Below are 13,028 nucleotides of genomic sequence, written 5' to 3' on the forward strand. Positions count from 1 at the left end.
GACTCACACCGGGGAGAAGCCCTATGAGTGCAGTGAATGTGGGAAGGTCTTCTTGGAGAGCGCAGCCCTGATTCACCACTATGTCATCCACACTGGGGAGAAGCCCTTTGAGTGCCTCGAGTGTGGGAAGGCTTTCAACCACCGATCATACCTCAAGAGGCACCAGCGGATTCACACCGGGGAGAAGCCCTTCGTGTGCAGTGAATGTGGAAAGGCCTTCACCCACTGCTCTACTTTTATCTTGCATAAAAGGGCCCACACTGGAGAAAAGCCTTTCGAGTGCAAAGAATGTGGGAAAGCCTTTAGCAATCGGAAAGACCTCATTCGCCACTTCAGCATCCACACTGGAGAGAAGCCCTATGAGTGCGTGGAGTGTGGAAAGGCCTTCACGCGTATGTCAGGCCTCACAAGGCACAAGCGGATTCACAGTGGAGAGAAGCCCTATGAATGTGTTGAGTGTGGGAAATCGTTTTGCTGGAGCACAAACCTCATTCGACATGCCATCATCCACACTGGAGAGAAGCCGTATAAATGCAGTGAATGTGGAAAGGCCTTCAGTCGCAGCTCATCCCTCACTCAGCATCAAAGGATGCATGCTGGGAAAAATCCCATCAGTGTAACAGATGTGGGAAGACCTTTTACAGGTGGACAAACCTCAGTTACCCTTCGAGAACTTCTTTTAGGGAAGGACTTTTTGAATGTAACCACTGAGGCAAATGTTTTGCCAGAGGAAACATCTTCCTCTGCGTCTGATCAACCATACCAAAGAGAAACCCCTCAAGTGTCTTCACTGTGAGAAAAACCTGTTGCTAAATATTACTTGTCATCTGAAGAGTCATATTAGAAATTCATTCAGTCTAGAGCCTTATTCTCCATCTGATAATTTATCCTGGAGAGAGACCCAGTCGTTATTGTGCACATAGGAAAACCTTCAGCTGCATCTTTCTCCTTAGTTTACAGTGCAATGTTATCTCAGGAATTATTTTTAAAAGGAGGAGGAGACATAGAAAAAATGAAATGCAAGCGCAGATCTTTTCAGACTTCTCGGCCAAGCCTGTGGTGCTTTGTCATAGATTTCTTAATGTGTTTGGGGAAGGGAAATGTTCCAAGGTAAAGGGCCTTGACCCTTTTCGTGCTTGTGTGTACATTTATTGCTATCCAATGTCAGAATAGTTAGTTTAGGAAAAGTCTGCAAACTTTAATCGCACATCTTCTGTGTTCCACAATAGTACTTACTCTTGAGAAGCGTAATTTTATGACAACTTAGGAGGCTTGAGCCATGAAATACTCACGTTTAAGTCAGTAAAGATACACATATTAACACTCAGGCTTTTTTCTTGAGGCCCATCTTTTGGTTTACTTCATCACCATAGCCATATGGTAAATTTTTATTTTTTAGATTTTAAAAAATTACGTAGCTCAAAATGTCAGTGGTAAAGTTTTTAATTGAGTAAAGTGATTTTTCTTTGCTCTTTAAAATTGACAGCATTTCTAGTTCCTTTGACATTCCATATAATTTTTAGGATTAGTTTGTATGTATTTACAAAACAGTCTTAGATTTTTACAGAAATTGAGTTAAATCTGTGGATTAATCTGTTAAGAATTGGTATCTTTACTATGTTGGGTTTTGTAGTTCGTGAGTTCAGGAGTAGGTCTCTTAATTTATAATAGCTAAGCATTCCTCAAAGTATTTCATTATTGTTAAAATTTTCAGCATATAGATGCCTATGCATTTTTGTTAGAATTTGCATCCTAGTGTGCTTTTTTGTTTGTGTGTATGTAAGTTGAGTGATTGTAAATGGCATTGATGTTTGAACTTTGAATGGCACACAATTTTTGGTAGTATACAGAAATTTAATTTTTTGGACATTGTTTTGCTACCCTGCAACCTTGCTGAGTTCACTTATTATTTTTAGCTTTGTTTTTTTGACAGAGTCGTTGGACTTTTCTATATAGAAATGTCATCTGCAAATACAGACCATTTTTTATCTTTCATCTTATCTGTATACCTTTTATCTCCTTTTTGTTTGTCTTACTGCATTGCACAAGCTGGGACTTTCATTATAACATTGAATAGGAATAGTGAGACAGGCCATCCTTACCTGGTTCCTGATAATAGGGGGAAAATGTTCAGTTTTTTGTTTTTTTGTTTTTTGTTTGAGACAGGGTCTCGCTCTGTCACCCAGGGTGGAATGCAGTGGCACAATCTTGTCTCACCATAGCCTTAAGTTCCCCAGCTCAAGTGATCCCACCACCTCAGCCACCACCACCCCACAGTAGCTGGTACTACAAGCACGCACCACCACGCCCAGCTAATTTTTGTATTTTTTTGTAGAGACAGGGTTTCATCATGGTGCCCAGATTGGTCTCGAACTCCTGGGCTCAAGCAATCTGCTTGCCTGGGTCTCCCAAAGTGCTGGGATTACAGGCATGAGCCAGAGGGCACAGCATGTTCAGTTTTCATTATAAAGTATAATGTAATTTTTATAAAACACATGTTCTCTATAAGCATAAAAAATGTCCTCTGTTCCCAGTCTTCCGAGATTCTGTGTTGCTATGAATGAGTGTTCAATTTTGTCCAGTGCTTTTTCTCCACCAGTTGTCATCATGCTATTTTGCTTCTACATCCTTTTGATAGAATGTATTGCTTTGATCAAGTTTTGAATATTGAGCCAGGCTTGCATCCTTAGAATAAACCACACTTGTTTGTAGAGTATAATATCATTTGACATCATTCCCTTTGTTTGTATTTTGTTGAGGAAATATTCCTCTAATTTATTGACTAATGATGTGTAGTTCTGTTTCTGTTTTCTTTTGTTTCTTATGTTCTAAATGTCTTATGTGTGGTTTTGATGTCTAAGTGATCTTGACATTTCAACATTAATTGGAAAGAGTTCTCTTCTAATTTTTGGAAGACTGTGTATAATTTGTGTTATTTGTTCTTGTCACGTTTGATGACCTCTAGTCAACCATTGGGCCAGAGATTTTTCTTCTAGAGGCTTTTACATTACGTATTTATTTTATTGGATAGGTAGAACTATTCAAAGTATCCATTTCTTGTGTAATAAATTTTGATAGTCTGTCCTGTTGAAGGAATATTTCATCTATATTTGTAGCATTCCCTTATTCTTTTTTGATAGCAAGATCTGCACTTATATCATTTTATTTTTAATATTTAAAATGTACATACTCATTTTATGATCGAGTCTTCTTAGACATTTATCAGTTTTATTGTGCACCATGCTGAAAGATGTAATTTTTGCTTCATCTGTCACTTCAAAGAACTAGCACTTTATATTAATGATTTGTCTCTTTCTATTCTTGATTTCTTTGATTTCTGCTGTGATCTGTATTCTTCCACTTGCTTTGGCTCTTTGTAACTTTTCAAAGTAGGTTTTTAGATTATTGATTTGAGATTTTTTTGCTTTTTTTAATGTAAGCATTACATTCTATAAATTTGCCTCATATCACTGTTAGTTTAATCCCACAAATGTTAATATTTTCATTACATTTTACTCAATTCTAATAGTTTTTATTTTTTGAGACATTCTCTCTTAGCCATGAATTATTTAATAGTATGTTTAATTTTCTGGTGTTTGGCATATTTGTTACTGATTTCTAATTTGTTCCTTGTTTGATCTGACTCTTTAAATGTGTTAACATTTTTTTTTTATGACCCAGTTTAGGGTCTATCTTGTTCCATATAGCTGCTTGAAAAGAATGGGTGTTCTACTGTTACTGGGTGGAGTGTCTATAAATGTCTCTGTGATCCTGCTCATTGTTATTCAGGTCACCTATTTCCTTGCTGATTTTCTGTCCGGCATTTCTGTCACTTACTGAGAGGGGTGTTGAAGTCCTGAACATAGGCCGGGAGCAGTGGCTCACGCCTGTAATCCCAGCACTTCGGGAGACCAAGGCAGGCGGATCACTTGAGGTCAGGAGTTCGAGACCAGCCTGGCCAACATAGCAGAACCCCATCTCTACTAAAGATGCAAAAATTAGCCAGGCATGGTGGTGTGTGCCTGTAATCCCAGCTACTGGGGGACTGAGGCAGGAGGATCGCTTGGGAGGCAGAAGTTGTAGTGAGCTGAGATCTCGCCACTGCACTCCAGCCTGGGCAACAGAGCGAGACTTCGTCTCAACAACAACAACAAAAAGTCCTGAACATAATTGTGGAAGTATGTAGCTCTTTTAAGTTCTATCACTTTTTGTTTCGCAAAGTTCAAAACTGTGTTGTTTGGTACATAGACATGTCGGTTTGCCAAGTCTTCATAGTGAATTGACTCTTTTACCATTATGTGATGTCCTTTTTCTGTCTTTTAATAGTCTTGTCAATACTTTATCTAATATTCTTATAGTGACTCCTGCATATTTTGATTAATGTTTGCATGGTTAATATTTCTTCAATTTTAAAGCTTACTTGTATCATTACTTATGAAGTCAGTTTCTTTGAACAGCGTATATTCAGGCCATGCTTTTTTAAATTCATTTTGCATATTTCTGTCCTAATTTGTATATTGAAATCATTTAAATTAACATAATTATTGATATTTTAGGGCCTAAGTGTGCCTTTAAATGATTTTTGTGTTCCTTTTTTATTATTCCTCTGTTATTTGGGGTTGTTTACTAGTCTTCCTGTAGATTACTTCAACTTTTTTTTTTGGAATTTGATTTGATGTATATGTAGTAGTATTTTTTAGTATAGATGCTCCTTGACTTATGATTGGGTTATGTCACAATAAACCCATTGCAAGTTGAAAATAATATGTCAAATACGCATTTAATATACCTACCCTACCGAACATCATAGCCAATCTTGCCTTCAGCATGCTCAGAAAATTTATGTTAGCCTGCAGTTGGGTAAAATCATCTAACACAAGGCCTACTTTATAATAAAGTTACTACAAAGAATTTTTTTTTTTTTTTTTTTTGAGACGGAGTCTGGCTCTGTTGCCCAGGCTGGACTGCAGTGGCGCCATCTCGGCTCACTGCAAGCTCCGCCTCCCGGGTTCATGCCATTCTCCTGCCTCAGCCTCCGGAGTAGCTGGAACTACAGGTGTCCGCCACCACACCCGGCTAATTTTTTGTATTTTTAGTAGAGACGGGGTTTCACCATGTTAGCCAGGATGTTCTTGATCTCCTGACCTCGTGATCCGTCCGCCTTGGCCTCCCAAAGTGCTTTTGAATAAAAAAAAGTGGTTTCTGCTGAATGCATGTCGTATTCACACCATTGTAAAGCTAAGTAGTAAGTCGAACCATCTTAAGTCAGGGACTGTCTATATATATATGCATTTTTTAGTGATTGTTCTATTACAGTGTAAGTATATAACTTAAAACAGTTTAGTAAGTTGTCAGCAATTTAACTGATAATTTTATTGCTGATGCAGTTTTAATATTGTAATTGCTGATGTATCAGCAGTTTAGCACTTTACTTCCATTAAGTTCCTTTAGCTTACCTGTTAATGTAACTATCCTAAGTAATAGTAATTCCTCTTCAAAAATTGAGCACTATGTTGCAAGACGTAATTTTTTTTTTTTTTTTTTTTTTTTTGAGACCAAGTCTCGCTCTGTCACCCAGGCTGGAGTGCTTTTACATGATCTCAGCTCACTGCAGCCTCCGCCTCCAGGGTTCAAGCAGTTCTCTGCCTCAGCTTCCCTAGTAGCTGGGATTACAGGGGCCTGCCACCACGCCCGGATAATTTTTGTATTTTTAGTAGAGACGGGGTTTCACCATCTTGGCCACGTTGGTCTTGAACTCCTGACCTTGTGATCCACCTGCCTCGGCCTCCCGAGTACTGAGATTACAGGTGTAATTAATGCTGAGTGAGATTAATGCCAAGTGCTGAGATTATAGGTGTAAGCCACCACGCCCAGCTGCAAGATGTAATTTTTGCTTATCTCTCACACATATTTTACAAAAGATTGTGAGAAGCATTGTCTCTTGACGTCTTTTTTTTTTTTTTTCTTTTTCTTTTTCTTTTTTTAAATAAAGAGACAAGAGTCTCCCTCTGTTGCCCAGGCTGGAGTGCACTGGCACGATCTCTGCTCGCTGCAACCTCCGCCTCCTGGGTTCAGGCGATTCTCCTCCCTCAGCCTCCTGAGTAGCTGGGATTACAGGCATGCGCCACCACGCCTGGCTAATTTTGTATTTTTAGTAGGGGCAGGGTTTCACCATGTTGTTCAGGCTGGTCTTGAACTCCTGACCTCGTGATCAACCTGCCTCAGCCTGTCTCTTGACCTCTTTACCCATTCCATTGTTCATTCCTTCTTCTTGAAATCCCAAGCCTTCTATTAGCATTTCATTTCTGTTACACACTACTGACCTTACTAATTTTTCTTCTAGGGTAACAAATGTTCTTTGTTTTCCTTCCTCTAAAGATGTCTTTTTTTTTTTTTTTTTTTTTGAGATGGAGTCTCGCTCTGTTGCCCAGACTGGAGTGCAGTGGCCGGATCTCAGCTCACTGCAAGCTCCGCCTCCCGGGTTTACGCCATTCTCCTGCCTCAGCCTCCCGAGTAGCTGGGACTACAGGCACTCGCCATCTCGCCCGGCTAGTTTTTTGTATTTTTTAGTAGAGACGGGGTTTCATCATGTTAGCCAGGATGGTCTCGATCTCCTGACCTCGTGATCCGCCCGTCTCGGCCTCCTAAAGTGCTGGGATTACAGGCTTGAGCCACCGCACCCGGCCTAAAGATGTCTTTATATTTCCTTCATTCCCAAAAAATATTTTTGTGGAATGTAAGATTCAGAGTTGGCAGTTGTTTTCTTTTAGACTTGAGAAACGTGTCTCTCTGTCCATTATGGTTTAATACAAGAAATCAACTACCATTCAAATACTCATTCCTTATTTTGTAACGCATCAGTTCTGTCGAGCTTCATTCAAAGTGTTTTTCATTGTCTGTAGTGTTCGTACGTTCGACTGTGATGTGCATGGCATGGAATTTTTTGAGTGTATCCTATTTGGTGCTCCCTGGTGCTTGCCTAGCTTTTCGATCTACAGGATTATGCCTTTTGCCAAATTTGGGGAACTTTCAACTATTATTTCTCCAAATATTTTTTCACCCCCAGTCTTGTCTCTATAGAGACTTCAGTAACATGAATGGCAGATCTTTTTTTACACTCCCATGGGTCCTTCAGGCTCGCATCTTTTTTCTTTTTCCAGTCTCTTTTCTCTGTTGTTAACACTGATGAATTTCTATTGACCTTCCATGGTCCTCACTGGTTGTTTCCTTTGTCATACCTAATCTGTTGAGTTTGTGCAGTGAGTTTTCATTTTGGTTTTGTATTTTCCAGTTGTTCGATTTCCATTTGGTTCGTGTGTGCACCTTCTATTTCTTTGCTTATTTTTTAATGCCAAAGAAAGACTCTCAGAGAATAGACAACTGTATTCCAAAGGCATGGTTCTCTGGTGGTGTGTCTTGACATTTGAATAGAAATGTTAAAACTATCTCGGGGAATAGAAAGTCCACAGTCTTCTGAGTTGTGCTACACCAATATTTCTATGAACAGATCTTACAACTGAGAGTGATCTGCAGATTGTTCAGAGTCGTGTTCTCCATGGAGCGTTTGTAAAGTTCCCTAGCTCTCTAAGCCTTGTTGTATCCTCAGGAAGGAGTCACCTCTCTTCCAGGATCACTCTTGCCTTTTGTTATTGGACACATTTTCCCACCTCCTGCCCCGTCTTTCTAGGCTCTCTGTCATACTTCCTCCCCTAGTCTTTAACTGGTCTCTGATAACCCGATTTTCCCCCCATAATCTGTATCTGTGTTCAGGTCTCTATCCTCATCCCAAAATGGGTTCCACCCCACTTGCCCATCAGTCTCTGCCCATTTCTTCTGTCTCCCACAGACGTGGTCTGTGTAGTTGTTCTGCACACTACCTGTCCCCACCCCTTCTCGTTTCTCACTCCACAGACAGCTGCAGGAGGGCTTCCATCATTTGTCCTCTTACTTCCTTGTTAGAACTTTGTACTGCTGACCATCGCTCTGACCTGAAGCTTCTTTCCTGGCTTCTGAAAGTTGCTTTCTCCTCCAGAGGGTCTGTGTCTTCCTTCCAACTCTTAAACATTTTTGTTTCCCAGAATCCATCATTGGTCGTTGCTTTTTCACTTGCTGTGATTTCTGTGAATGAGATGGTTCCCGCTGAAGACATTTACTTTCGATGATCTACAGAATTTCCCAAATCTGTGTCTCCAGACTGGATGTTTCTCATGTCTGTGGCCCACTGGGCGTCTTCTGCACTGTCTCTGCATTTGTAAACACTGAGCCTGTATGCATGTCCGTGTGGCCGTGGCCACGGCCCTGGCCGTGGGGATGAACCCCTAATTCTCATGAGAGCAAGCGAACGTAGTGTGGCTGTGTGTCAGACATTGTTGTGAATGTTTTACGTGCATCAGCTCTTTCAACATTTACAGCATCTGTGTGTGGTAGGTAATGCTATTTCCTCCGTTTTGCAGAGCAGAATATAGATAGGCTTGGGTTAAGAATGAGCCCAAGGTTACACAGTTACATTTGGATTTAGGAATGGGAGGCCACATAGACTGGCTTCAGAATTCATGTCTTTAACCACTGTTTTGCTTCTCATATGGGGGGTTTGTTTTCTGGTCACCATTTTTACTGAAGTTGATTCAACAGTGCTGTAATCTGTTGCTCTTATTTGACATCTTGGCTGTTTCTTCAGCTTGAGGAAGGTAAACCGTAGCCACTCTTTACTGAGTGCAATCTCTGTTGTAACTATGTAAAAATACAGCGTCTGGGTTTGAGGAAAGGGGAGTGGGAAAGAGGAGTAGAGAAGCGTAAGACATGCATCTGGCTTTAGGAGTGTTTGAAGTGCCTGAAGAAGATCAGGGTGAATTTCCCAGACTTGAACCTTGTTGCCCAAGCCACGTTGCAACCACCTCTTTTTCTCTTACCTCGTCCCCACATGCAGCCACTGGCCCATTCTGTCATTGCACCTTTTTTCAGTAGACCCTCCATATGTGTGTGTTTTGGTGAATGGCCACACACAGCAAAGAATTTTTATTGCAATTTTGTTGTTGCTTGAGATGGAATCTCACGCTCTGCCACTCAGACTGAGGTGCATTGGTGCGATCTCAGTTCACTGCAACCTCCATCCCCCAAGGTTCAAGCAGCTCTCCTGTCTCAGCCTCCCAAGTAGCTGGGATTACAGGCCTGGGCCACCATGCCCAGCTCATTTTTGTATTTTTTGTAGACACGGGTTTCACCACGTTGGCCAGGCTGGTCTTGCACTCCTGACCTCAGGTGATCCACCCGCCTCGGCCCCCCAAAGTGTTGGCATTACAGGCATGAGCCACTGCACTGGCCTTTATTGCAGTTTTTGGTTCCTTACAGAATGTTTGCCACAAAGCTGTGCATATAGGTGGCACCATATATGACATACCTGACCTCAAAGATAATCTACTTGGGTTTTTTTTTTTTTTTTTTGGAGATGGAGTCTTGCTCTGTTACCCAGGCTGGAGTGCAGTGGCACGATCTCGACTCACAGCACCCTCCGCCTCCCGGCTTCAAGTGATTAATCCTGCCTCAAGGCCGGGCGCAGTGGCTCAAGCCTGTAATCCCAGCACTTTGGGAGGCCGAGACGGGCGGATCACGAGGTCAGGAGATCGAGACCATCCTGGTCTACACGGTGAAACCCCGTCTCCACTATAAAATACAAAAAACTAGCCAGGCGAGATGGCGGGCGCCTGTAGTCCCAGCTACTCGGGAGGCTGAGGCAGGAGAATGGCGTGAACCCGGGAGGCGGAGCTTGCAGTGAGCCGAGATCATGCCACTGCACTCCAGCCTGGGCGACAGAGCGAGACTCAGTCTCAAAAAATACATGAATCCAAGCCGTTCTCCTGCCTCAGCCTCCCAAAGTGCTGGGATTACAGGCGTGAACCACCGTGCCCAGCCTACCTGGTCTTTTTTGGACAGATGTACATTATTTTAGAAATCGTTATGAATGAGGATCCTCAAGAACACCCCCCAGGTTTGACAATTTGCTGAGAAGACTCAGGTCTCAGCATTCTGTCATACTCAACAGCTATGATTTACTACAACAAAAGAATACAAAGCGAATAGTAAAGGGAAGACTGAAATTCAGAGAAAACCAGGCACAATCTCTTGAGTCTTGTTTCAGTGAAGTCACAGGAAGTGCCCTATTTAAGTTCCATCTGGTACTTACGACAACACATGCTATGTGTCCACTGGGAAGCTTAGTAGAGACTCAGTGCCAGGGTTTTTATCGGACATGTTTTCTGGCACATCCCACAGTTCTGGACTTCCAGAATATTAGCAGGGGTTCAGCTTTTCAGCTGGAAGGGGGATAACCTTTTCAGCTGGGGACCGGGAGAAAAAGCACCGAAAAACAGGACACTGTAATACTCCTGTTTTGGGTGGGTGGAGCAGTAGTAAACCTCCCAAAATCTAAGGTCCACACTCCAGCAAGGGTGAAGCTTGCAAACTCAAAAAGGATAGCAGTCTCCACTGCTGTTTTAGACAGTGACTTAAATGGTACTAAAATGCTATATAAGTCAAATTTGTGTAACATTAAGCAAATAAATTTTTCAGCAAAAAAATAATGGTCATGACTTTGTGGTGAAGGCTTACATAATGATTATAATAAATTCAGGCCGGGTGCGGTGGCTCACGCCTGTAATCCCAGCACTTTTGGGAGGCCGAGGCAGGTGGATCACTTAAGGTCAGGAGTTTGAGACCAAACTAGCCAACATGGCAAAATCCCATCTCTACAAAAGTGAAAAATTAGCCCGGCTTGGTGGCGTGCGCCTGTAGTCCCAGCTACTTGGGAGGCTGAGGCAGGAAAATCACTTGAACCTGGGAGGCAGAGCTTGCAGTGAGCCAAGATCATGCCACTGCACTCCAGCCTGGGTGACAGTGAGACTCTGTCTCAAAAAAAAAAAAAAAAAAATTCCTCCTTTCCTGTTTTGTTAAGAGGAAAAAGAAAACCTTAAGTTACAGTGGAACTTATGAACAACTTAGTCTAGAGATTTAATTTAGTGATGAAAAGGTACGGAGAAAGTCTTTTAAAAAAGGACCTGGTCTGCTCTCTCTCGCTCGCTCTCTCTCTCTCTCTCTGTGTGTGTGTGTGTGTGTGTGCGCGCGCGCGCGTATGAACCACTTCAAGATATATATATATATACACACACACGTGTATGAATATATATATATATATATACATATGTATGGCTACAAGTGGTGCAACTTGCAGGTACTCCCTTTGTTCACCTTTGTAAAGATGTTATTGCCAGATCAATGTGTATTTCTATAGTATATGTGTAAACAATTCGTCATCCTTTTGTTGCTGCTTTTGAAACTAGTTCATGGCTTCAATGGGGAGAGATTTAAATAATATGGGTTTATAATAATTTCTGCATTATTAAATGCAGATAACTTGCGATTAAAGAGTATGTTATTGGAATCACGGGTGTCTGAGTTTTACTTTGGAGGCGCTGAACAGCTGACTCCGGCCGAGAGGTCCCCTACAGAGACGGGATGCTGGAGACCCATGGGAATCTGGCTCGTGGGAATTGCATAGCACCCCTTTTTATCATAGTGCAGCATGGCCTTTCCTGTCTCAATTGTGGGAAGCTGGAGTGCCTCTGGAATGCTCAGTGGTGTCCTTGGGTTTTGAGGGTTAAAGATTTTTAATCTTTGCCACAGGCATGTTACACATCTTAAAATTGTGTGGTCTCAACTGAACTGCTCCAAGGAGAAGAAATACCCTCCTCGGGAAGTGTTACGAGCCATGGGCCTTGTGTTGACTGGCCAGGTGATTTTAATGAACTTCTGTCCCCCAGGCTGGAGGGCAGCGGTGCATTCGTAGCTCACTGCAGCCTCAATCTCCCGGGCTCAGGTGATCCTCCCGCCTCAACCTCCTGAGTAGCGGGGATTACAGGTGCTTGCCACCATGCCTGGCTGAATTTTTTTTTTTTTTTTTTTTAATCTAGAGATGAGATCTGTGTTACCCAGTCTGGTTTCAAACTCCTGAGCTCAAGTGGTCCTCCTGCCTCAGCCTCCCAAAGTGCTGGGATTACAGGCATGAGCTATCTCGCCTGGCTCAGCATGTGTTTTTATTCTGATGTTTTGACAAATGGGACCTTGCTGATCTTTGCTCACTGCAACCTCCGCTTCCCGGGTTCAAGCGATTCTCCTGCTTCAGCCTCTCGAGTAGGTGGGATTACACGCATGTGCCACCACACCTAATTTTTGTAGTAGAGACGGGGTTTCCCCCTGTTGGCCAGGCTGGTCTCGAACTGGTGATCTCAAGTGATCCGCCCGCCTCGGCCTCCCAAAGTGCTGGGATTACAGGCGTGAGTCACCATGCCAGGCCTTGAATTATATTTCTGCAAGATATGTTCCATGTCTAAAAGAATTCAATTTTAAATGTTTTTGAAACTTACGTGTGTGCTAAACAAATAAATACGTGGGAACTGATTTTACGATCTAAGGCCAAAACCACAAACTGATTACAGGGTCCAACGAATACCTGGCGAGTGGGAGGAGAGGGGTAAGTGAGCTAGGCTCGTGGCGTCCTGGCTGTGAGCAGGCATAGCCACAGGCTTCAGGGAGCCCCATCGCGGTGACCCTGGAGAGTGGCCTGAATCGGATGTGACCTTGAAGCAAGGTGGTTTTGGGGTCGCGGGGGCTGCACGAGGCGCGAGGTGGTTTAGGGTCGCGGGCTGCACAAGGCTCCAGCATGTCAGGAGTGGGTGTCTGTTCATTCCCACGTGCATCACGGCTCTTTCCTAGGTGATGCATGCGCACCGCGTGGGTGTAGGCATTGTTCATTCTCTCTGGCTCGCTCCCATCCTCTCTGCACCCTCTGCCTCCTTCCTTCTCGGGCCTGACCCCTGGGCCTCGCTTTCAGCGCCCAGCCCGGGCCGCAGCGCTCCAGTTCCGCCGCGACCCGGGGTCCCTGGGCGGAGACTCCCATTTCTGTGTTTTCTATTGGGCGCACTTCCGATGGCGTCAGGAATTTCAGCCAATGGGAGTCAGCCAGGAAGTACCGCTCT

At 43.1% G+C, this 13,028-nt stretch overlaps 1 protein-coding gene across 1 annotated transcript in view; it reads left to right on the forward strand.

Annotated features, from left to right (window-relative positions):
- ZNF264 (zinc finger protein 264) overlaps window positions 1–2,192 on the forward strand; it is a 22,172-nt gene extending 19,980 nt beyond the window's left edge. Inside the window, exon 5 of the mRNA XM_026457543.1 lies at window positions 39–2,192. Coding sequence (XP_026313328.1) covers window positions 39–796 — 758 coding nt within the window. The 3' untranslated portion in view covers window positions 797–2,192. The remainder of the gene's footprint in view (window positions 1–38) is intronic.
- Window positions 2,193–13,028: the final 10,836 nt, after the last annotated feature.

This window comes from Piliocolobus tephrosceles, chromosome 21, assembly GCF_002776525.5.
Source record: "Piliocolobus tephrosceles isolate RC106 chromosome 21, ASM277652v3, whole genome shotgun sequence".
Lineage (NCBI taxonomy): Eukaryota > Metazoa > Chordata > Mammalia > Primates > Cercopithecidae > Piliocolobus > Piliocolobus tephrosceles.